General features: G+C 44.9%; 1 protein-coding gene across 1 annotated transcript in view; it reads right to left on the reverse strand.

Annotated features, from left to right (window-relative positions):
- Positions 1–12913, reverse strand: part of CASQ2 (calsequestrin 2) — a 28714-nt gene extending 15801 nt beyond the window's left edge. The window contains exons 1-4 of the mRNA XM_083420412.1: positions 12395–12913; positions 3842–3926; positions 2336–2436; positions 1246–1357 (exon numbers count right to left, since the gene is read on the reverse strand). Of these exons, the coding sequence (XP_083276538.1) occupies positions 1246–1357; positions 2336–2436; positions 3842–3926; positions 12395–12628 (532 nt within the window). The 5' untranslated portion in view covers positions 12629–12913. The remainder of the gene's footprint in view (positions 1–1245; positions 1358–2335; positions 2437–3841; positions 3927–12394) is intronic.
- Between the last annotated feature and the right edge of the window lie 13240 nt (positions 12914–26153).

Raw genomic sequence — 26153 nt, forward strand, 5'->3', positions numbered from 1 at the left:
ATTTGAAAACCACATGCATCCAGCTCCAAAGTTTAAGGAATCCATGTTGTGGATTTGCAAGAGCTCACATGCGTTTTCTCTCTCTAGCTTTTGCAGTGAATGGGAAAGTGAAAATATTATGTAGTTAGGAGAGGTTCATGGAGGTGGCAACCTAGCTGCAGCTTGAACTGAAAAGTATAATAATAATAATAATAATAATAATAATAATAATAATAATAATGTAAAGGTACCCCTGCCCGTATGGGCCAGTCGTGTCCGACTCTAGGGTTGTGCGCCCATCTCACTTAAGAGGCCGGGGGCCAGCGCTGTCCGGAGACACTTCTGGGTCACGTGGCCAGTGTGACAAAGCTTATCTGGCGAGCCAGCACCAGCGCAGCACATGGAAACACTGTTTACCTTCCCGCTATAAAGCGGTCCCTATTTATCTACTTGCACTTTAAGGGTGCTTTCGAACTGCTAGGTTGGCAGGCGCTGGGACCGAACAACGGGAGCTCACCCCGCCGCGGGGATTCGAACCGCTGACCATGCAATCGGCAAGCCCTAGGCACTGAGGTTTTACCCACAGCGCCACCCGCGTCCCGTAAATAATAATAATTTACTATTTACCATCTGGGCAGCTCCCAGCATAATATTAAAAACTTCCCTAAACAGGGCTGCCCAGCTGTGGCTTGAACTGAAAAGTTAAATGCCTCAAGAGGGTGAGAGACGCTTTCCCGAAAAACATATCAAGGGGCACAAGGGGCTACTTATACAGAGGGGGGGGCTCTAATCACCCCAAATTAAGCTTGGAGACTAAGAATGGTTAAGGAAGTTCATGTAAGGACAGCCCCTGCCCTGCACTCCATCCCACATTCTTCCGGAGGACCCCATCCTTCTGGGATGTCTTCTTGAGGGATGCAGGAGTCTGCGGAGGCAGGAGGGGATGAGAAACTCTCCTTCTGTGTGTAAGCCTGCACGCTTAGGATCTGCTCAGACTTTGGGATGTGCTGAGGATGGGAGCAAGGGCACCACCCACCCCCTTGCATTCCATCTCCACTGCACACATTTCGTGACCTCTTTCGGTTTTCCGTTAACATGCTGAACAGAACACGGGAATTGTATCACAAGACCAATTCAGTAGCAAGGCGGACAGAGCTCCCTTAAGCAAGTCTGTCTATCTTGCTGCAGAATTTGGATGGGAAACGTTGACCTTCTTAGACCCCTTCAGAATCCGCCAAGATCTATGACTCCCCCGACCAAACCTACGTTCTGAGTCTTCTCCTTTGAAGTAGCCAATGAGTTTGGTCTCTTCTTCCATGTGGTCAAAGGCCTGCAGCTCCAATTTGCTGTTGATGATCTCTACTGGGTCTTCCATCAGCTGCCATGAAGAAAGAATTTGGTCAAGAACAACTTATTAGCAATGTAAATGGGGTGCTTGCTGGGTGGATCTACAAACGGGGAAAAACACGCTATAAATAAGTCGGAAATTAAATCATTATAACAAAAGGGGGGGAAACTATGGAAAATAACATAGTTGTTTTATTTTTGCTCTCCAGCACCATCTGGTGTTGCATGTTTGTAATGCATTCAAAATGCTGTTTTCTTTTACTAATGTAACTTTTGTAGTAAAAAGTGTCGCATCAAGTGGGACTATTTCTCTATATCCCATCTGAGATTATTCACTTGGCTCCATAGTATTGAGTACTGGCCAGATATTTTAGACTATAATGCCCATCTGTCTGGCCAGTTATGCTGGCTTGGAGTGATGGGCGTTATAGTCCAAAACAGATCAGGGAAGATTGCTGTATACAAACTAGGTATTGAGGATGCGGCTCTACAAGAGCGGATTCAATGGCATTGTCTGCATATTAAAATCTTCAGAATCAGCATTTAGGGAATATGTCAGAAATAACAGGTATTATTGCATCATAATCCTAAACAAGTTCACTCAGGAGTAACCGTGTGTGGGCTAACTTTCTAGTGTTACAATTTGTGGCCATGCAGTCCAATCTAATGCACGACTATTCAAAAATAAGTCCTGTGATATATAGTGAAGTTTACTCCCAATTAAATGTGCATAGGATTGCAGTCTTGGGTAGTGGTCATGCTTGGAACAAAACAAGAGTTCAAAATTTCCACTTGAACAGTATTGGAGAAAAAAGGAGACAGCATTGAGAACAGTCCTTTTTAGACAAAGCGTGTTTCCATTCGCAATTTATGGCTTATATATTACATTTGCCCGGAGACCAAGAATAAGGTACCACATAAGTTGCAAAGAGCACTAACACGAATACATTATTTCAACTATAAATGTGGGAGAATTTATTGGGCCAGTTCTGGTTTTGTTTGTACTTACATCTAGGAGGAATTCAACCAAGACATCTGCAGCCATTTGCCCATCAAACTCGATGATGTGATCCTCCTTAAAGATGTACAGGCTCCCTTCTTCATCCAGACCTGGAGAAAGGGCATACAGAGAGAGCAACGACTTTGCAGTTAGACTAAATGGGCTGGTGAGGTTCCTTCCAGCCCTGTGATTTTATAGCTGTAAAACTGGATTATGTAGAAAAAGAGCCTGCTAAAATGGTCACACTGGGTCTATTAAGAATCTGCTGTGTGATGTTAGCTGGAGACCATTCTGGAAGGTGAACAGCCTTCCTTGGCTGGAGGTGGTGCCAGCAATATCTGCATCTGAAACAGAACAAAGGACAGTCGGGGCTCATCCACACTGCCATTTGTCCCACAATTTGTCCTATTTGTCCTGTGACTTCTAAGTTCTTTTCTTCGCCTGCTGCTCTGCCCGGCAAAATAAATCATAGGACAAACAAAAGTTTGGATGAGCCCTCAGTCCTGAGACTGGAGTTGAAAAGATTCAGATAGCATACCCTCCAACAGTTCCATTTTCTCTAGGGTCACAGTATACAGCAAATATTCCTTTAAACTGTTTAAATATTTCAGAGTGTTGCACTCAGCTCCTCCTGGTCCTTTCCCTCTTGCTAGACAATAAAACATCTCTGGGCAGTATGAAGCTATCTAGTTCTATCAGCACAAGGATTTCCACTTGTGCAATGAAACTGTCAGGAGCTTGTCCTACACTCGAGTAGGACCCTGGAAGAGACACATGCTCGACTGGCAGCCTTATCTCTCTCCCGATCGCTTGCCAATCAGCGGCTTTGTTTCAACAGCCCCTTCCCTCTTTCAAAAAAAGAGAGCGTGATCTGCTTTTCACACCTGGGCAATTCGGCTCCAGGGACCACACATTCGCTCCATAAGACGCACAGACATTTCCCCTTACTTTTTTGGAAGAAAAAAGTGTGTCTTATGGAGCGAAAAATATGGTAGTTTCTTACAGGTCCTACTCCAAGCCTTTCCAACAATCTCCGCCTTCTGCCTCCTCTCCATCACTTTCTGTTCCTCCTCCTTCAGGCTTTGTCCCCTGCTATTGGCGGCTCTCACCTTTGAGTGCCGTACCTATTTTTAAGCACCCGCACAGACCTTATAAACCACCACAGAAGTACAGCAGCTTTAACTTTGCTCCAGCGTAGTCATGTCATTGTTGTCAAGGGCTGTTTCGTTCACGCTGGTATCATTGGAACAATTGCATATGAAAGACTGAATTCATCAACTGCTCTAGAGTGAAATTTGCAGCCAGCCTGAGGCCAGATGGCCGCTGCAGTGCATCTTGTTGGATCAGGGCCCTGGCAAGGGAAGCCTAGGCGCTGGCGGTAATGTGTAAAAACCCAGCAGAACATTGGCTGCTCTGCAAATCGTCATTTGACTTTGGTCACTGGATATGTGACACTGGAATCTCCTCAACATTCACTCATGATTATCTTCAGCATTATAAACAGATCACACTTACCCAGCTTTTTGGCAAGTTTGACATCTTTCTTGGAATCCACTAATCCAAAACCAATGCCTTTCTCTTCTAGGACCTGTGCAGCGAGCTGAAGGAAAACACAGACAAGGTTGTCAGTCCAAACTTCCCACAAATAACATTTGATGGAGCAGAAGACAGAGCCAGCCATTTTGAGAGCCAGTGTGGTGTAGTGGTTAAGAGCAGTGGACTTGTAATCTGGGGAACCGGGTTCGCGCCTCCGTTGGGCGGGGTATGATAATAATAATAATAATAATAATAATAATAATAATAATAATAATTGAATAGGACATACCTATTTTCATTGGAGAAGTGTTGGAGGGTATGTAGAAGTTCTAAGTACAGGGCAATGCAAGGGAGTGATTCCCTCACCTTTCAATTTTGATACTCTTAGTGGCCTGACCAACTTGTCATGGGTTACAGAGGGAATGAGGGGAAACACTGGCTATGTTGAGAGGTCAGCTTTATTGGGCTTCTCTTCTCCTTCAGTTGTTTCCATTAAAGCTGCCCATTTATAAGAAGTCTGCAATTCTAAGAACTATTGCCTGAGTTTGCTTGTTTTCTTCTGTCCTCCTCATCCCTTTTCCATTGTGTCTTGCAGATTAAACCTGAGGGCAGAGACAGTCGGGCTTCTTATTGATCTTCCATGGGCTGCCCTGAGAGCCAGATGAAGAATGGGGTAAACATGCTCTCACTACATAAGCAAACTTGTTCTTGCTGTCAGATCTTTTTAGCCCTTTCCCCATGGTTCTCATAATTCCCCTCTTTTCCACATTTTCCCGTTTTGAGGCAAGGTGACACCCAAATTGCTCTTACCCCAGACGCACAACTGGGGGGTTATCGATGCTTTATAATAGTGTCCCTTTGATATTCTATACCCCGTTTTATATTTTCAACATAGTGTTTTATTGTGTTTGAGGCATTTTGAGCAAATGCTACCTGAAAACTACCTAATTTGGTTCCAAGATCTCTAGTGAAGTTTTAATATAATAGGTGGAAATATCCAAATGATATCCAAAATAATGCCAGAGGTATTATTATGGTTTTATTAATTGACAAATCGCCTTTCATATAAGATTCAATGTAATTTACAATCATGCAATAAAAACAGCTAAAATATCCTTTAAAACAATATAAATACACATCGAAAGCACCATTAAAATGTTTTTCTTATCCAGCTGGGCAGGCTTGGTATAATATGGGTTGAAATAAAATGGGAACCAGAGACCCTGTCAATGCCCAATAACCTGTGCTTTGCAGCTGACATGACCTGTCATGAGGGTTACGAAGTGGAGCTTGTGTAACTTTCATTTTTGTGCAGAAGGAGAAAATTTGCAGCTAAGCTTTTCTCACCTTTGCACTTGCTGAAATTCTGCATATCTGCTGAAGGTATAGGGCCCCTTACTCTCCTTTGTATCTGGATACCCATTGCCAGACTCCACCTCTTTGGTTCAGTGTAACAATTGGGGTCATCAACAGGACACGTTGATCCCACTGAGAACCCACAGATTTTCAGTTTGAATTTGATCTCAGCGATTCTGATTTGTGCACATTTGCAATTCAGCCCTTCAGTGGGGTTGCCATATTTGAAGAGCAAAAAAAGAGGATGCTGTGAGGGCCATTCAAAGCAAATAAATGGAATTTGTCTCAAATGGAAAAAGAGGACGTGTCCTGGAAAAGAGGACACATGGCAACCCTACCTTCAGCGCAAATTTGGACTTTCACATCCACACCATGTCTGCTCCGTTGTGGGAAGTATACACAACTGCCACAAAAGAGATGTGAGACAAAACGGAAGTAGAGGTCACGGAAAGAAGAGTTGGAAAGAAATAACCAGATCTACCCAGAGGGAAAAAATAAGTGCATATCATCTGATCCCGACACTGATGCAATTTGAACACATTCCGCTCCCCCTGTGTTGTTGTTGTTGTTGTTTTGATTATCTGTGGATCCAGTAAAAAAAAAAAGATTGTTGATTGAGAGTGATGTTATGTAGACAAAGCCCCATAAATGGAGACTTAGGGATTATTCACATTCACCTTTTGCCCTGCATTTTCCAGGCACATGTCCACACTTAAAAGCTCTGTGTCCCAGGGTCTTTACTTTTGCTCCATGCTTTCCCCACAACAGCACATTCGTTAGCACTGGATCGGAACAAACATCAATTCGGGTTTCCCACGGATTCGGGTTTGCTCTGTTTGAGCTTTAAGGTGCGAGTTTTCATGGGGGAAAGCTCCAGGGCAAGAAAAAAAGTGCTTGACACAGACCTTGCCTGGAAAGAGCAGAAGAAAAGTAATATGCATAAGCCCACAGGCAGATTTTAATCCACATTAAACTCCAACGTGGACAAGCCCTTACTCGGCATTTAAAAAGTGTTTCAAGAATTTTAAAAGTTCCACATATATTATGAAGTTTGTTATGTATTCAGTGGTCTGTGTTTGCCTGAGCTTGAGTCTGGACTAAGGAATCTGAGCTCCTGTGTTCTGATTCGATACATGATATCCAATCACATAACATTTCAGGATTTGGGCCTCTGCCATTGGCCCTTAAACTCTGAGTTGTGATTCGAAGCTTGGAAGTTCAGACAGCCAATCACATTGGGAGTGGGAGTGGCCCAGGCCTTCGGAAATGTATATAAGCAGTTGTTTTGCCTCTGTTGTCCAGTTCTGTTAGTTCAAAAATGGTTCTTGCTGTTATCACTGTGTCTTGCCTTGTGGGAACCCACCTACACTTCAAAACTGTAATTTTTACAACAGGTAAATCTACTAACTGCTCCTTGTTTTGTTGTAAACTCAAACCTCTCTTTTGCTCCTGCAGTTGGAATCTGTTCTCTTGCTATTTCTCCTCTGTTACTGGCGTGCAAGGCAACTCAGCAGCCTGCAACTCCGGGCCCAAGAGCCTGGAAAGGCTTCTTCTTTTGGTGACACATGTACAACATATCCCCCTTCAATGCATCAGCATTTGAACATGGCAACCGGCCTTGCAAAATTGGCAAAGGGCCACACTTGCAGGCAGGTAGGCCGATTTTTAAAATTCCGCCCACATTAAGCACAACACCCGGGAAGTCTGAGCATAAACTCAGAACTTGGGGCAGGTTGCTGTCTTAGCACATGCCAAGACACATTCCCAAAGTGGCAGCTCCCGGAAAGGGGTTTGCCTGACAGCTTGCTTTCACCTTCCCATTGTGTTCAAGTGACACACCTCTGCCTGGAATGGAAGCATTCAGGTCAGGCAATGAGGCAGAGGAGAAAAACAAAAGTCAAGCCCTGCTGAATTTCACCAGAAAGGCCTGTCTCTCTTTCGCTCCTCTGCTGTCCATCTGCTCCCTTGTTTGGCAACACTTGGTTTCAAGTGTTTTCCTTGCAATCGATTAAAGAAAAAAAAAAGACATTTTGTCAACCAGAACCAGGGCTTTTTTGGCCGTGGCCCCGATCTGGTGGAACGCTCTGTCACAAGAGACTAGGGCCCTGCGGGACTTGACATCTTTCAGCAGCGCCTGCAAGACAGAGCTGTTCCACCAGGCCTTTGGCCTTTGGTAATCCTCATGGAACACTAGCCCAATGGTTGCCATTAATTTGACTCTAAATTGATTTTAGAATGTATTTCAATTAATTGATTGTGAACACCCAAGGTCACTTTTCCACTCACAAGAAAGAGGAAGGCGGCGTATATGCTAACGACGGCCCTGCCCATGTCCACCTTGTATTGCGCCCCTCACTCTATCAGATCCTTCTCTTTGGGATTACTGAAATGTCATACAATAGCATGGCTCTTGTGAAAGTGCAGCATGCCCTAAATCTTTGTTATAAATAGCCCGAGCCCAAGTGTGCTCTGAAAGCACCAGGAGACTGAAGAAGATAACAACTGCCAGCTGGAAGCCTCTTGGGGGGGGGTGTCTACCACTAAATCTGCTCATGGCGCTCACTGACAGCAGTTCAGGCTTTTGTTGTAATGTTAGAAGCAAGGGCAGCGCAGCCAGGTTTAATCTGAGAGCTCTTTCCGAGGAGAATTAGGCTATTAATTTGCAGGCACAACTTGGAAGAGCGGTGTGGGCTATTTGCAAAATGGATTTTGAGCAGTCCGTTGGTGTGCTTTGAAGTCCCAGCAACTGGGGAAGGTGGCAATTGGTTAGCTTGGAAAGTTATGTGCATATCGCATGCAACGGAATCTCTCCTCATGCGTTCTGACATGAAAATTAGGAATTATGTGAGGAAAGGATATAAAACAGAATGTGCGGTTGGTTGTGCCTAACGCAGTGTCCGTTGAAATGATGATATCCTAAGTCCAGCAAAACATGCCTCTCCTGTATTGGTCTCTACAGACACAGCAGGCAATGCAACCTTCCAATAGTTTGACTTCATTCCCAAAGACCCACTCCTCCATTGTCTTCTGAGAGCAATGGAATGTCCAATGAGATTGGGAGGTCAGTGGGAGATAGTTTATATTAAACTCTACGAATCTGATGCACCACTCTGCCTGCGTCATATAGGTAGCATGATCCTATTCACGTTTACTCAAAAGTATGCCCTGCTGTGCTCACTGGAAGGACCTGAAGCTGAGGCTCCAATACTTTGGCCACCTCATGAGAAGAGAAGACTCCCTGGAAAAGACCCTGATGTTGGGAAAGATGGAGGGCACAAGGAGAAGGGGACAACAGAGGACGAGATGGTTGGACAGTGTTCTCAAAGCTCCTAACATGAGTTTGACCAAAATGCAGGAGGCAGTGGAAGACAGGAGTGCCTGGCATGCTCTGGTCCAGGGGTCACAAAGAGTCGGACACGACTGAACGACTAAACAACAATGCCCTGCTGAGTTTAATGGAACTGCATCCCGCAACCGTGTGCAAAAGATTGCAGCCCTAGCCAAAAATCCTGTACCAGTTGCAAATGCCAGCGAGGAAACCGAAATCGGAAAGACTGCAATTGCTGCAACCCATCCAATTTGTTTCTTTTACCAGACTTGTAACAGGGCGTAGGACTAAGTTCTGGAGTTGAACATGGCCTCACCCTAGGTTCACAGGGCTGCAGGATGCCTTTCGCTTAAGGTCACTAAAATTAGGAACACCCAGCCCAGCTAAAAATATGACCTAGTAAGACTATATGAAACCTTTTGTGAGGCAGTGTGCAGATCAGCCCACCATTGTGTGTCCCAGATGCCTGTAAACTGAATTCCTGGAGCGTGAGCAGAGAAACCTCTCTCCTGTTGGTGAGGAAACTAGAGAAGATACTCTGCGAGGGAGATTTAACAGACATGTCTGCCTCCCTGGAAATGGGGGGGAAGTCAAAGATGTGCATCTCTCTCTCTCTCTCTCTCTCTCTCTCCACCCCTCACCCCATAACCTATCATCTCAAAACTGAGATGGGAAACTTATTCTATGCTGAAGGAATGGTGGGTAATCTGGTGGGGGCCACATACTGTGGGGCAGAAGCCAGCTGTGGGTCAGATCACAAATGGGTGAAGCCACTCCTTTCCTGTTTTTCTCTGCTTGCATTTTGTGTGCTGGGTAGGAAGAAAGGGACTTCTTTTCCTCTCCACCCAGTACAGGAACACAGGACTTGTCCACCCTTACTTACTTTTTGCCTTGCTCTTTCCAGGTGCAGATATGCATTTAAAAGAGCCACGTCCAAGTGTGGGTTTTTTTGGAGGGGGTGGAGATGCCCCAGAGCTTTCCCTGCCAAAAACCAAAACCAAAACACTCTTTAGCACTCAATCAGAGCAAACATCAATTTGGTTTTTCTATGGATTGATGTTTGCTCCGAATGAGCGCTAAAGAGCCAGTTTTCATAGGGAAAGCTCTGGAGCAAAATAAAAGGGTGCTTAGACACAGAGCTTTGAAGTGCGGATTGTGCCTGGAATTTGCAGAGGAAAGGCAAGTGTGGATGAGCCCTGACATGAAGGATGTCAGGGCAGAGTCAGTTTGTAGTCTGTACCCAGATTTGGCCAAAGGAATGAATAGAGGAAAGCTTTGCTCTGCTCTTCACACCATTTGCCTAGAGCGGGTCAAATCAGAGTGATCTACGCTGGCATCAGGGGCAGACGTCGGTAATCTTTCGTAATATGGCGCCCTGCGCTAGGTCAACATTTGGCACCCCCAAATCCATCTTCTCAATTATCAATCGTCTCAATTTTATGCCCATTTGGCTCGGTGCCTTGTGCAGGTGAACCACACGCACCGTCCTAAATCTGGCACTGCTGGCATCTGGGTCAAGCTTGCTAGTGAGCCCAAGGAAATCTGTTCCCTCTGCTTTAGCACACCCTCATCCAACAGATGTCTTCCGCTCTCCTCAGTTGTTCTCATTATACCTGAAGTATACCTGAAGGAGCGTCTCCACCCCCATCATTCAGCCCGGACACTGAGGTCCAGCTCTGAGGGCATTCTGGTGGTTCCCTCCCTGTGAGAAGTGGAACCAGGCAGAGGGCCTCTTCGGTAGTGGCACCCACCATGTGGAACACCCTCCCATCAGATGTCAAGGAAATAAACAACTATCTCACTTTTAGAAGACATCTGAAGGCAGCCCTGTTTAGGGAAGTTTTTAATGTTTAATGTTTTATTGTATTTTTAATTGGGAGCCACCCAGAGTGGCTGGAGTAACTCAGCCATATGAGCGGGGTATGATGATGATGATGATGATGATGATGTTGATGCCACGGACTGATTGCCGGGCCTAGCAAGACCTGTAATTGCACAAAGGCCACCCAAGAACCTGCTTCAAAAAAAGAGCAACACAATGTCGAAAAGTAGCCCTGTGAGCCAAGAATGGAGCATCCCTTAGAATGGGGCAGAGCTTTAAAGGGCAAGTTTTCGTTCAGAAAGCTCCAGAGCGAAAACAAGGGTGCTCAGACTATGCCTGGAAACAGCAGGGAAACGTAAGTGTGGATAAGCCCACAGTCTGTCTTTCGCTGGTTGAGATGCACCATGGGCTGATTCCTCACCCCTCTTTACGGAAACAATTTGCTACAATTCGTCAAACAAGTCTCTCCACTGCTAGCAACACTGTGGCACACTCAAGTCCCTTCGCCATAACTATTTCCGTGAACAAATTTCCCAGCTCTCTCTGCGTTTCGGCCCCTGTCTCTGCCATGTTTCTTGGCCCCCTATTTTTGCCTGTTGGGTTGCCGTATTAAAAGGTTTGGCAATGTGATTTCTTTGGGGATGTGCCAGGGCTCTCGTTCCCCTGCTGTTAAATCTCTGAGGGGAGAGGCTGCAGCTCGTTTCTGGCATGCAAGCCTGCAAAGGCATTTGCGTGGACATGAAGGCAACATGCAGCCGTGGCAGGAAGATGACCTGGTTGCAGCAGGTGGGAGATGCTAAAAGTTGCCACTGTCAACATGAATTTGCTCTACCTGTGATTAGTAGGGGAAGAGGCTAGGAGAAGACTTCCTTCCTTCTCATACCACACAGTTGCCTTGCTTTGAGACGCCCACAGAAGTTCACAAGACGCAGCACTAGGAGGAGGAGGCCACAGTAGGAATTTTAGCTGGGAACAGGGCAATGTGGGACGGCTTCTCTGTAAGAAGGAGCTGTTGCATCTCTTTCTCCCAACTAATATTCTTAGCTTGGCAATTCCAGGAGAATCAGATTGCCAAAAGGTATCCCTCCACTATGCCTTGCAGTCCTTTACATGTTTTACAGTGGACGCTCGGCTTGCAAATGTGATCCGTGCAGGAGGCACATTCACAACCAGCAGCATTTGCAACCCGCAGCGCCGCGTCTGCACACACGAGGGTTGCGATTCAGCGCTTCTGCACATGCACAAAGCGCGATTTAGCACTTCTGCGCATGCATGAGTGCCAAAACCTGGAAGTAACCCGTTCCGGTACTTCTGGGTTCTGTGCGGTGCGCAACCCGAAAACACACAACCTGAAGCATCTGTAACCCGAGGTATGACTGTACTCATAGGATTCCTCTGGCAGCCAGTATAGCATTTTGTTTTGCTCCCTGATAGTGGAACCTTCTCACCACCAGAGCATTAAGCACATTCTTGGCTCAGAAATAGGTTTTGACAATAAATAAACATGAACAGCAAACGGTGAAGAGATCTGAAAGCAGGCAGCAGAGAACAAACCGGCGTCTAGCACAGACTGAGGCTTTCTAAGTAATGGAATATTATTTTCAGCTTGATTTAGCAGAGGCTTGCTTGGGTCGGATTCCTGACAGGGGCAGAACAATGGCTTTGATACCGGAATGCAGATGGAAGAAACACTTGGATTAAACATAAGTGACTGGGAAATTCGTTCCGAGAGTTTGGCTAGTGGATGAAAGCCTATCAAGCTTGCATTTGTGATCTTGTTGAATGGCTCTGATGTTCCCCACTTACTGCAACTCAGAGGCAGCGCCCTTGCCCCACAGAAACATTGACAGCTTTGAGGAGGTTCATTGGCACAAGCCTTCCAGACCGGAAAAGTTAAGATTTAGGTGCACATCTACACTCAAGCATATTTCAAAGGCCTCTTTAGAGGTCCCCCATTTGGTGTGTGTCCCCCCCCCCCACGCCGCCAAGGTGCTGAGTGTGACCGTGACATGCAACCCACACTTACCTCCAGCACCATCTCAGTCATTTGAAAACGCCTCTGCGAAATTTTGTCGGATGCCACAGGCTCATGAAGGAGCACGCCGACCATGTCATACTTCTTGAAGGCCTGCTTGTAGTTTTTCTCGCTCAGGTCAATCACCCGATCTTTCCCATCGTAGGTAGGGAATTCCAGTCCTTCTTCTGCCCTGCAGCAAGTGAGCACGTAAAAAACTGCCAGGAGCCAGCAAGCTGTTTTCATCTCGGGGTGTTTCTTGTTTATCTTGGGGGAAGGAAGAGGAATTCCAGAGCCTGCGGAGGTCCAGCTCTCGGGGTGCCAGCTTGATCTGCTGCCCTCCTGCCGAATCCGTCTAGATAGATTGAGGTCACTGAGAAGCAAACTGGCAGCCCTGGTTGGAAGACAAAGGCGAAAAGACAGACAGGAGAAGCTGGGAGACCAAACCCTGGATACCTTACATAGCTTGGCCCGGCTTCTGGGTCATTAAGAACTCCATTTTTAGGAAGCAGTTGTTTCACGCTATAAATAGACCCTGCAATGAATAAAAAGGACAGATATGACACGATTGAGGGACTTCGCTGGCACTCTGCTTTGCCTCAGAGAGAGAAAGGGAACAGCGGAGAGGGGAGGAGGGGCAGGAATGCGCCGAGATGCCTCTGCTGTACAGAAAATGCACACATCTCCCTTTGAGTTTCAGAAGGGGACAAGCAACTACATGGACTTTGTGGGTAACTGGCCTTAAAATACCTCCATTATTTATCGGGAGGCAATTAGGGGTTTTCCAAACAGATGTTTTATTTTCTGCATTCTAATTTGCCTCCATGAAGGAGAATTCCCCTAGACATGTTTGGCTGCTGTTAGGTGCTGAACTAAATACAAACTTGGACTCTCCCTCTCCCTATGTTCTTATGAAGAAGAGCCCAACCCTCAAAGTGATGCAACCAAGAGGATTTGTCGCACTCCCCACCCCCGCTTTTTTGTGGGACTGAACCAAAGAGACACATTTCAAGTGACATGGGCTGTATTTGTTTATTACATTTCTAGCCTGCCTTTCCACACAATGGAGCTTAGGGTGGGTGCTTGTCCATAAACAGGTCTATTTATTTCTAAGCTACACTGCTAGTAGCCCTACCAGCTTTTGAAGTGGTTCACTGATTAAAATAACAATCCTATACAGACCCTCCAAGTGTCCCTATTTCCAGGAGCAGTCCTGCATTTACAGAAGCCATCCTGGTTTCTGATTTGACCCCAGGATGCCCCGCTTTTCCTTAGGACTTTCCTATTTTCATCAGAGAAATGTTGGCGGTTATGGAGTTACGTGACACACATACACACACAGCCAAGGAGATAAATAACTATGGAACCTTTAGAAGACATCTGAAGGCAGCCCTGTATAGGGAAGTTTTTTTTAAATGTTTAATTATATTTATATATATATGTTGGAAGCTGCCCAGTGTGGTGGGACAAGCAGGTTTCAGGCTGCAGCTCAGATTTATCCCACACCTGAAATGAAACACGCAGACCCCTGGCTAGCAGAGCACAGGAGTACAGAAGAACATGCTAATCTTTCTCTGGTTGTAGATTCTGCCCCAAACAGCTAGAATTTGGTATTTATCAAGGCACACAAATCTCCACAAGACTTTAAAAGGTTTGGTTGAAACAAATCTCCATTTCTTGCATCTAGAAATTATGCCCAGGTGGGCTTGCTGAAAAACTGCTGCTTTTCATTTGATCTGAACAAAGCATTTCCAGGAGAAAAGTTATGGGCAGTTTTATTGACACACACTTTCTCACTTCACCCCACTGGCTCAAGATGATTCAAGTCACCAGGTGGTAAATCGGGGGGGGGGGGGATGTAAAGAAGATGCAATTGCTTCTGTCTGTCACTAGATAGAGATGTTGCACAAAACATTTAGAGTTAACTGCTCAAGCTGAAGGGACCACAAAGTTTGTTACAGGGAAAGTTTATTCAGCTAAGGAGGAGTTTTGCAAAAACCAAATACCCTGCTTGAGAAAATCCATGGCATTTTTCAGCTACCTGGTGGGGAATTAGCCTCCAGGTTCTTCTGTCAGGTAGGTAATCCAGTTGCTGTTCAACTCTGCTATATGAATAAACGCAATTCACATTGAAATCTCATATTGCTACTACAATAACATATAAACATGGAAAGTTAAGGGTGTGCAAGATTATTATTTTTTCAATTTGGGATTACATTCATTATTGAAAACTCAATTTGTTTCATGTTTATATGTTAGAATCTCGTTTCACAAAATTATTTGTTTGTTTGTATGTTTATTTATTTAATGTCTATACCTCCTTTCTGTGAAAATCACAGGGCGGTTTACAGCATAAAAACACAAAAATGCATACCATAATAACAAAAACAATACCCCCAGTTTAAAACATCATGGATTTACTATAATGATTTATCACTCTTTCCATTCCCCCCGCCGCCCCACTTGTGTTTTTCCTGCTGCCTGCAGGGGGAACAGGCATTTTATTTTACCAAGGGGCATTTTGGGGAAAACAAAATGGTAGTCACCCAGAGCCTCCACTGAAGGCAGATGCAGCCACAGCCTGTGCTGCCATAGAAGGTGGGCCTCGCCTATTCACAAATGGGAAGCCATTAATTTCCCTCTGTGTCAGCTTCTGTATGAACGGAAAATGAACTGAATGGGCCCTTCTTGATTCAATTGTCCTGAAATTTGTCCTGAAATGAGAGTAGACAGGAAATTTGTTATAGTAGGTATCTCTGGGAGGAATTCAACATCACTCTCTCCTGATCATTTCGTCAGCACAAGCATTTGAGCTTGTTAGATTCAACTATTTGCCTCTTCTTCCCCTGCACACTGTTCTGGGGGGTTGTCCCCCCCCCCCCAGAGCCAATTATGGGAGCATGTGGGGGGAAAGGGCAAAGCCCCACTATGCAAGACGAAGTCCTTCTGTATGGCTTCCGCTGGTTGGACTCCTCAGGTGAATCCCCACCCTATATATTTTTTTCCTTTTCAGGAAATTTTTTTTTACTGCTTCTGGCAAGTGGTCTGAGCCGATCAGCTCATGTCCCTAAAGCAATTTTAAAAGACAGCTGTGGAAATTAACAAGATCACCAATAATTAGAGTGCCAAAGTCATTTCTCCAATCAAAGGCAAATGTATGGGTCAAGCAATGTAAAAGAATATTGAAAACTAATGTTATGAGTTTGAGTGAAGATCTAGGAGCTCCTGATTCAAATCTATAAATTGCTATGAACACAGTAGGTGGCCTTTGGGAAGTCATTCTCTCAGTCTCAGCCCCCTCCTCATATTATTGCCCCTATATGGGGCAACAACAACAACAACAACAACAACAACAACAACATTGACCTATCCTGCTTGTTGGTAAGGATCACTATGCTAATGTATCAGAAGTGCTTTGAACATTCCAAAGCACTATGGAAATGCTTATTACTGATCTGATAATTCTTTTAGAAATAGTTTACTGGATTCCCAACTACTGTCCCTGGAGCATTACTGAGAAATGTCTCAGGGCCTGGACTGTACCAAACACCTTTTCCTCTAAAATTGTATCCTTTGACATCCTTGCTTACAAGAGACAGCGCTTGTGTAAATGCTAAAAGGTTTTACAAGGAATCCATTTTGCTGCTCTTCAGCATGCAAATTCAACCATGAGGTTAAACAACAGATCAGGAACATAATTGCTCAGGTCGGCCTGACGTATTCCTATTTTGACATTTTCCTGCCGCTGAAAGTATTTTTGAAAGGGAGCCCTATATAAATCAAATTAGCAGTTGCATTGGCCACAAGTCCTGAGAAGACAAGATTCAAGCATTGCCATTGGCATCAAGAAGCCCTTTGAAGAACATGAACTATCGGAGAGCAGTTCAGCTAACTGATACCAGCTGGGCCATTAACACATCACAATCAATGATATAAGAAGGATCCTTGAAGACTAAAAGGCCATAATGTCCCTCTGTTCAGTTTCATTGGGGTGGCTGGGCAGAGAACTAGCAGAAGGAAATACTGTATTTTCCCATGTATAATATTATATTTCCCCCCAAATTTTTTAAGTTTAAAATTAGGTGTCATCTTATACACGGAATGTTGCAATTAATTATTTCTTCATTTTGGGCTAAAAAAAGTATGGGTCATTTTATACATGGGGGCATCTTATACACAGGAAAATACGGTAGCTAGGAACCTCAGGAGTGCCTTCCTGGATCAGATTAAAGGCCTATCTAGCTTAGCATCCAACCAAATGCCTCCGGAAAGCCCCACAACCCCACATAAGGGCAATAATCCTCCTGCGGTCTTGCTGCCTAAAAACCTGTAGTGCCATCATGGATATACAATTTAGCAGCCATGCAGCTAAGAGCAATGGATGTTGTTGTTTAGTCGTGTCCGACTCTTCGTGACCCCCTGGACCAGAGCACGCCAGGCACTCCTGTCTTCCATTGCCTCCCGCAGTTTGGTCAGACTCATGCTGGTAGCTTCGAGAACACTGTCCCACCATCTCGTCCTCTGTGTTCCCTTCTCCTTGTGCCCTCCATCTTTCTCAACATCAGGGTCTTTTCCAGGGAGCCTTCTCTTCTCATGAGGTGGCCAAACTATTGGAGCCTCAGCTTCAGGATCTGTCCTTCCAGTGAGCGCTCAGGGCTGATGGATAGACCTCATGAATTATCTGAAAAGCCGTCTAAACTAGTGGCTGTCACCAAACCTGGCAGTGAATTCCATAAGTGAGCTATGCACAACATACTACTTTCTGAATCCTTGCAAGACACAGACTCTGTGGGTGAGGACTTCAGGAAGTTGATAAGTTGCCCGCCCTGGCTGATGTCACCCTCTCCCTGAAGGAGCAGCTTCATGATCGGGGGGTGCCCCTAAATCCAGCCCTGTTCCTGGAGGCCCCGATGTTTTCCATTGCTGGCCGTGCCTTTTACCAGCTTTGGCTGGCAAGACAGCTACAGCCATTCCTGGATTTGTATAGCTGGACCACAGTTTTCCTTGCATTGGTAACCTCAGAGTTGGATTACTGCTTTCTGTGGGGCTACTCTTGAGGTTGATACGGAGGCTGCAGCTGGTACAGAGCACAGCAGCTTGGGGGCCAAACTGCCATTGTCTGTGGGATTTGCATTTGCTGCCAATCTGCTGCTGGGCCAAGGTCAAGATTTTAGTGCGGGCCTATAGGGCCCTGTGTAACTCAGGACTAGGTTACCCAAGAGATCAACCGATCCCTTATATGCCCAGCAGGTCACTGCATTCTGCAGGAGAGGTTTTCCTTCAAGTCCCAGAAACATCAGAATCTGCTCCGCAGGAACTCAGAAGAGGGATTTCAGCATTCCTGTTGCAATACAACAGCCGCTTTGCTATCTCATCTTAACGGAAACAATCAAAGGCATTTTTCTTTTGACCAGCTTTAACTTAACAGATGGATGGGAAGGTCATTGCCTTAGATGTTCATTTTGCAATGTTTTTGAACCTGTTGGGTTACTTTTTTACTTTTTAAAAACTGTTTCTAGCTGTTTGCATTACGTTTGCAAATAACCTTGACACACATGTAATGGATGATTCATAAACTGCTACTGCTAATAATAATCAAAGTGTAATGAAAAATTCACATCGTCACTGAGAGCTAACTTACATGTGACCTGTCTCTCGCCTACATTTCCTTTCTCTGCTGTGTACAAATCTGCTGGCTTCATTAACTATGAACCCTGAAATTTTGGGATTCCCTTCAAACCTGTGCCAAAGGTTTGAAGTCATTTTGCAGCAAACCCCCCCATATTTTGCAGTGTCACCCATGCTGAGTATTCTTCAGAGGAGTTCCGAAATTTTGGGATTTTTAGTTAATGAAGCTCCACTAGTCTATCTGTTGCACAGGGTGGAGGTGATCTGCATCTTACTGCTAATTATAAATGTAAACAGGGGCTGGATCTCTAGACACATCAAAAAAGCATTTCAGGAAAACACATAAACTTCATAATCAGAAATCACATTGGTGAAAGACGGGACTCCACAGTGCCCTCTGGTGTCACAGTGTTACAATGCATATAAAACGCTTTTGCTTTACTAATGTAGCTGAGTCCTTTGTCAAGCTATGTAGAACTGCCAATGCTCCTTCTTAATTATAAGTCCTCTGAGAATGTGTTCCTACCTAAAATAGTATTTCTGCAATTAAAGGGTTCGTCCTAATTAGCTGAAGGCAGGGGACACCTTTTGGAAACTCCTGCAGCCAATCAAATGGACTCCCGGAACAGATTAAATTTGAGAAGCAAGGTATGACTGTATTATTATTATTATTATTATTATTATTATTATTATTATTAGTGCTCCAGTCACTCTGGGTGACTTCCGACATATATAAAAACAATAAAACATTAAAAAATTTCCCTAGGCAGGGCTGCCTTCAGATGTCTTCTAAAGGTTGTACTTATCTCCTTGGCTCAGGGGTCGCGTAACTCCATACCCTCCAACGTTTTCTCTGCTGAAAGCAGGGACGTCCTAAGAAAAAGCGGGACATTCCAGGATCAAATCAGAAACCAGGACAGCTTCTGTAAATCCAGGACACTTGGAGGGCCTGAAATATGCTTCAGGACAGGCTATTGTCCACAATGTCACGGGTACTAGTGTTCATCTGGGAAGAAGCTGGAACTGGTCACATTTGGAGAGAAGGAAGGTAACCTGGATGAATAGTCTGTCCATCATTTCTGATATTATTCTTTTGGTTGGGCAAGTCCTCCTGATACAGCTCTGAATGTTTAACACACTCGTCAAGAAATCATTTGAGTCCATAGTTTAGGACTTTCTCCAGTTAAGGTTTGATAAAAACAAGATGGTCTTGTTGTTTTTTGAGTTATAGGGCTGAATAACATGAATGAAATTAATGGTTATTATTTGATATCAAAATAGAGAGGGCCCCTTAGGTAAATGTCTAATTTTTTGTGCATCTTGTGTCTTCCTTTTGTACACGGGTGCATATGGCCACAATTTGTGTGTGGAGTGAAAGCAGGCCTGTTTCCCGGGTCCCCAGTGCTCAGGTCTCTGTTTGTGTACTGGGAGAGTTAATGAGAAGAGACTGCTATTCTTTCCCTCTGTTCCCCAATCCCATCTGTTCAAACAAAAGGCTGAAAGGGAGAGAGAGCCGAGACCCTGCTGGTCAAGAGGGGAGGGATAATAACACATATCCTTGGGCTACATTTCAGCACATGCAGCCCTTTCAAGCTGTGCTGCCGCTTTTATCCAGGCAAGAGAAAGAACAACTTGTATACAGAGCATATTAAAAACACAAATAATAAAAAAATATGCACCAGACCTGGGACAAAGCATCATTCCTCTCCTTCCTCGCAGAAAGCTTGGGCAAGCAGCTGGGAGAGGAAAAGAGATGGACCGTTCATGTCATAACACACAGAAATATTGCACATGGAAAATCTGACCTCCAAACAGGGTATGCCTAAACCCTGGTGAGGTCAGGACACTGAAAGCAACTAAAATCTTGTGTTCTACTGCCAGCCGATTTGTGGCTTGTTGAATTGTTGTTGTGGTAATACTGTCAGGATGCACAGCAGATCGCTGTCCCCAGGAGTTGGCAATCCAAATGTCAAGAGCAGGAGAGACAGCAAAGGGAGGAGACAGAGGCATGTGATCAAGCGCCCTTACACACATAACACACCTTTCAGGTGTATCGGCAGCAAAGAACAAAGCTGGAGGCACCTGAAAAAATGACTCTTGTGAGCATGCAAACCTGCACTGAGTTTGAGGACAAGGAAATATCTCAATCTGGGCTGCTCCCGGATCTGTCATTGTTGCTGGAGGCACAATGGACCTCAGGCACAAGGAGCATCTTTTCCCTGTTTCAGATCCTACTACACCATTCCTGAATATATATAGTTTAGCTGATGTGGTCCATACACTAGTATGGCTGCAAGTTCTGGAAGACCTGCTCCCTGCCTTGCTGGCTTTTCCCCGCCAGTCCTGGGAGGGCAGGATCCAGATTGACTCCAGCTATAGAAGCTGAGGCCGCTGAGAAGACCAGAGACCATCTTGGCAGACCCAGGTCATTGAGCCTGAGCTTCCACATCCGTCGACCTGCCATGAACCACCATTGGCACCACCAGCTTATATGCTTACTGTAGAATGTTAAAAGGTAAAGGGACCCCTGACCATTAGGTCCAGTTGTGGCCAACTCTGGGGTTGCGGCGCTCATCTCACTTTACTGGCCGAGGGAGCCGGCGTACAGCTTCCGGGTCATGTGGCCAGCATGACTAAGGCGCTTCTGGCAAACCAGAGCAGCGCACGGAAACACCGTTTACCTTCCCGCCGGAGCGGTACCCATTTATCTACTTGCACTTTGACGTGCTTTCCAACTGCTAGGTTGGCAGGAGCAGGGACTGAGCAACGGGAGCTCACCCCGTCGCAGGGATTTGAACCGCCAACCTTCTGATTGGCAAGCACTAGGCTATGTGGTTTAACCCACAGTGCCTCTACCTTGCTAATTGTGCTGTTTTAAATGTGCATCATATTTTTGCCTTCCATTAGCAATGTTTTTTTTTTTGAAATGTAAAGATAATTGTTTTGGTTAACTTTACTGTGTTAAATGTACATTCTGTGCTTGGCCTCCTTTGTAATGTTTTGTTTGGAAATCTTTTAAGGCAACATTTTAGTTTCCTGTTAATTATGTTGCTTTGAACGTATACTTAACATTGGACTTTCTTCTGCAATGTTTTATTCTGGAGCCAGTGTGGTGTAGTGGTTCAGAGCGGTACTCTCGTAATCTGGTGAACTGGGTTCGCATCCCCGCTCCTCCACATGCAGCTGCTGGGTGACCTTGGGCCAGTCACACTTCTCTGAAGTTTCTCAGCCCCACTCACCTCACAAAGTGTTTGTTGTGGGGGAGGAGGGGAAAGGAGAATGTCAGCCGCTTTGAGACTCCTTAAAGGGAGTGAAAGGCGGGATATCAAATCCAAACTCTTCTTCTTCTTATTATTATTTGATGTTTTAATGTGCATTGTAAACCACTTTACCATTTTTTCATTTAAAATATAAACCAGCATAGAATTGAAATTAATCATAAGAATAAGAATAGTAAGAGTAGATTATTGTACTTCACTTTATTTGGGGCAGCCTTGGTTCAGAAACTGTAGCTAGTGTAGAATAGGACAGTTGGTGCGGTTTCCTGCCACACGACACGCACAAAAAAACCCATTTGGCTGGGTTGCCCCATATAATACCCAAGTTCAGGGGTCTGCAAGGCTTACCGGGCCAGATTACTCCTGCTGAGATCCTCCGTGGGCCAGACCAGCGCAGCACAACGACGGAAATTGTGTCTGTGCATGTCCGCGGTGCCAAAAATCGCTTCTGTACATGCCCAGATGCCGGAAATCGCGCCTGCGCAGAAGCAATTTCCAGAGCCGCGGAAGAGAGTCCCCATGCCGTGCTGCGCCGGTTTAGTGCAGCGCGTGGGGACTCGCTGAGCGGGTGGCTCGGTTCGGGGGCGACTCGTGGGCCGGTTAAGCAGCCTCCGTGGGCCACTTCCGGCCCATGGGCCTTAGGTTGCCGACTCCTGTCCACGTTGCAGGAGCTGCAGCTGAGCTAAGTTTAAAGTTTCAGAAACCTGATATTTCCCCTTAATTTGTGCCCACCATTCTCGCCAATTCACCACGGATAGATTTGTCATTATAAAGCGGAATGCCCATTCTGAGGTTGATTTTTCCGCTGGTGAAAGTACAACTGCAGCATCCTGCAGTGGAGACCTGAATGCAGAGTCAGGAGCCTGGGTCGGCAAACTAAAGTCCGTGGGCCGGATCAGGCCCAATTGCCTTCTGGATCCAACCCACGGACAGTCCGGGAACCACTGCATGGATCGCCAGCGCGTCCATTCTTTCCCTCTCCCTCACGCGGTGGCGCCTCCTCCCTCCCTCCTCCTCCTGGCTTCTCCCTGCCCTGCCTAGAGGAGGAAGGGGGCTGGGCTTTGTTGGTGCCAGCAGCAGCAGCAGCAGCGCTTGAGTGGCCACCATTTTAAGCAGCCCCTCTCCAGAGCCCTTTTGCGCGCCGCTCATTGTCCCGCCACCACTGCCAGCCTCTGCCGCTCGCAGGACACAGGTAAGCAGCTACCGGGGCTCAGGATGCTTTTGCATCATTTATTTATTTTTCAAAATATAGCCTGGCCCCCCACAAGGTCTGAGGGACAGTGGACCAGCCCCCTACTGAAAAAGTTTGCTGACCCCAGTCAGGAGAAATCTGCACGACTTCTTCCTCGGCAGGAAACTTAGCTAAGGGGAAGGGAGAGAGACTTCAAAGATGAGAAGCTTAAAAAGCCAATGCAATTCTGGGCTGCATCAATAGGAGTATAGCATCTAGATCAAGGGAAGTAATAGTGCCACTGTATTCTGCTCTGGTCAGACCTCACCTGGAGTACTGTGTCCAGTTCTGGGCACCACAGTTCAAGAAGGACACTGACAAACTGGAACGTGTCCAGAGGAGGGCAACCAAAATGGTCAAAGGCCTGGAAACGATCCTTATGAGGAACGGCTAAGGGAGCTGGGCATGTTTAGCCTGGAGAAGAGGAGGTTAAGGGGTGATATGATAGCCATGTTCCAATATATAAAAGGATGTCATATAGAGGAGGGAGAAAGGTTGTTTTCTGCTGCTCCAGAGAAGCGGACACGGAGCAATGGATCCAAACTACAAGAAAGAAGATTCCACCTAAACATTAGGAAGAACTTCCTGACAGTAAGAGCTGTTTGACAGTGGAATTTGCTGCCAGGGAGTGTGGTGGAGTCTCCTTCTTTGGAGGTCTTTAAGCAGAGGCTTGACAACCATATGTCAGGAGTGCTCTGATGGTGTTTCCTGCTTGGCAGGGGGTTGGACTCGATGACCCTTGTGGTCTCTTCCAACTCTATGATTCTATGATTCTATGAGAGGTCCTAATATGAAGGGGAAGCCAGGACAACAGTAACAAGAAACTTGGAGTAAAACCCGAGTAGCTCACTTCTGATTTGGCTAGCAGGCAAAGCATATCATGACGTTTGTCACTCAGCACTGTGGAATAAGCCAATGAACATGTGCTAGCGTAGGATTATTTGCATTGTTGCATCATAACCAGTGGATTGCTGCATAGACAAGATGTGTCAAGGCAATCGGTAGTGAAACTTTGCAGATAATCACATTGTTACACACCACCCCAATCTCTGAGCGGTGGGATATTCTACACTGTGTAAGATAAACAGATTTCAAAAAGTTACCTTTCAGAGGTGTGCTTATTAACATTTTAGGTATTACCTTAAAAATCCAAGTCCACACTATCCAGGTTATCATATTTCAGATCTTTCCCCATTTTCTTTTACCATATTGGCCTGAATATAAGCCTCACTCCCCCCGCCCCCAAAAAATTCTGGCCATGAAAAGTTAAAGTGTGGCTTAAATTTACGACCTTACGAAAATGGGCTTTTACGATATCACTGCTGAAACAGGCATAGAGTAAACCAGAACAGCTGTGAGTGCCTGCGGAATTTTGAGGGAGTGGCTGATTTTCGGGTATTGTCTTTTTTCTCTCCCCCCCCCCCCTTGAATTTTTAAGGTGTGGTTTATATTCGGGCCAATATGGTATATGTGAATTTCAGCAGAATGGGCGATGTCAAAAATAAATCTGTTTCTTAGATAAGGACTTAACATTACACTTGTGAGAGCCATGTCTGTCATACTGTAACGCTGCAGTTGTTACTGTTTGATTTGTTCATTTGTTGATTTCAGTTTTGCTCTTCTGATGTTTGACAACCTTACAGCTCTGTATTGGTGATAGCAAGCACTGTCTCTGCGGCTGTAGTCTTTTTGTTAATATCAAATCTTAATTTAAAATATAAGTTAAAAGCAAAAGAAATCAGTATATTCTACTGAATATCCTCACTGGATTAGCACTAACCAGTATATTTTAAAATGTAGTGTTCTGATGGGGTATTTAGCTATTATTCACTCTATAACATGACTAAATTGAATATATTGAAATAATTCAGGTTTTATTTTGATTCATTAATATAGTTCCTTGGGTATATGAAACGATATAACCATCTTTTAGCTGAATGCATAATCTTTAGTTGAGACCAAATAGATGAGTTTAGAACCTGGTAGAATTGCTTAACTGTAAATGCATTTGTTCCTACGAATGTCAAGAATGAGAGACCCAGTGCCTGTTTTGGTGAGAGATTATTTCATACTTTCAAAATAAATTTAGTAGGGGGAAGGCATTTGAGATCAGAGATAAACATTGCTGGTCTGTGCCACAATATTTCCCACAGCTGTCAACCATATAGATCTTTCTCTGCTGTTGTCAAACTATCTATTTCAAACCATTTAGTAGCAGCGGCTAATTCTGTGGCTTGATAATAGCTAATAATATTAGAAACTCCCAAACCTCCCTTGTCTGTTTTTCGATATAGATTTTTGTTTGCTGTTCTATGCAGTTTGTCCATACAGATGTATTTCATAATGCCATTCTGCTAACCTGCAATTTTCTATTCCCAATGGGAGCGTGGTTAATAAAAATAATATTTTAGGTAAGGTGATCTTGAGATCACTTCTATTCTGTCCACCCAAGAAAATGCATAGCATCTTCATTTTTCCAGATATTTCTCCATTTCTGTTGCCATTTCTTTACAATTAGGTTCTTGTATTAGTTTTATTTCTGGATGTAACCATATCGCCAGAAACTTGATGGGAGTCTTACATCTGTCTGCCCTAATAAGTCTCCACATAGCCTAGCAGAAATATTGATCCCAAAATATTCTGACTTGGAGGTGAAAGTTAGTTCAGGCACATGGATCTGCCCTGTATTTTCCACTGTGAAGAGAGATGGAATGAATTTATCCAGCTTCTCTGCAATCTCCTTTTCCTCCTTTAGAACGTCATTGACTTCCTTGTCACACAAGATAGCAGGTGCCCCAATGGCGTCCATAACTGCTCTACAACTAATGCGTTTAAATAATTTGTCGCTTTTGTCTTGATGTTTTTAGCAATGTGTTCCTCGGATTCTTTTCTCTTGCCTCTCCCATCCTATCCCTGCCACATCCCTTTTTGAGGTTTGTGCAGGCTTCAGTTCTGCCAACTTAATTTCTGCTGGTGCAACCTGGCTCAGCCACAACAGCCCACTGGATCCAAACTTCCCCATTGTGGCAGATCTGGGGTTTAAATTGTGCAATAAATTGGTACATGGTCAAAGTTCCAGATTAAGATAATTAACAGCACAACAAAAGGGTGTGAAGAAAGATATAGTCTTGTCCCTTTGCGATTCAGAACATTCTCTTACTCATCACCACCCCCTCTGAACTGACCGCTTTTAAATAGCTTACTTTTGTCATCACGCCAAACTGCTTACTTGAACATCAACCCTGCTTTATGCAAGGACTCTTAATAGGAAGATGAAGGGAGAAGGGTCTCCAAGATACCGCAGCATTGCTGCTGAGGCAAGGCCTCTTAGCGAAGGCATTAATGGCTTCTGGGAGGGCATGGCCCCTGTGTCATTAATTGAATGCCTCCTAAAGTTATTATATTTGTTTTAAGTGCGCTTGCAGAACTCTGGGGATGCCACAATTAAAATAAGAAAAAGGTATCCCCATAAATACCATTGAGAAAAACGAGGTTGTAGGATTCCTAGTGTAGATCCTAATTTCTTCTTCAATTCGTAAGCACATTTGCAAACTAGGGAACTGGAATTTGAATGGTTGTACATCTAAGTGGGCAGGGACCCTGCAGGCAATTTTCCTCAAGGCTCCCTCCACCC

This window comes from Podarcis tiliguerta (assembly GCF_965153285.1).
Source record: "Podarcis tiliguerta genome assembly, chromosome: 17".
Lineage (NCBI taxonomy): Eukaryota > Metazoa > Chordata > Lepidosauria > Squamata > Lacertidae > Podarcis > Podarcis tiliguerta.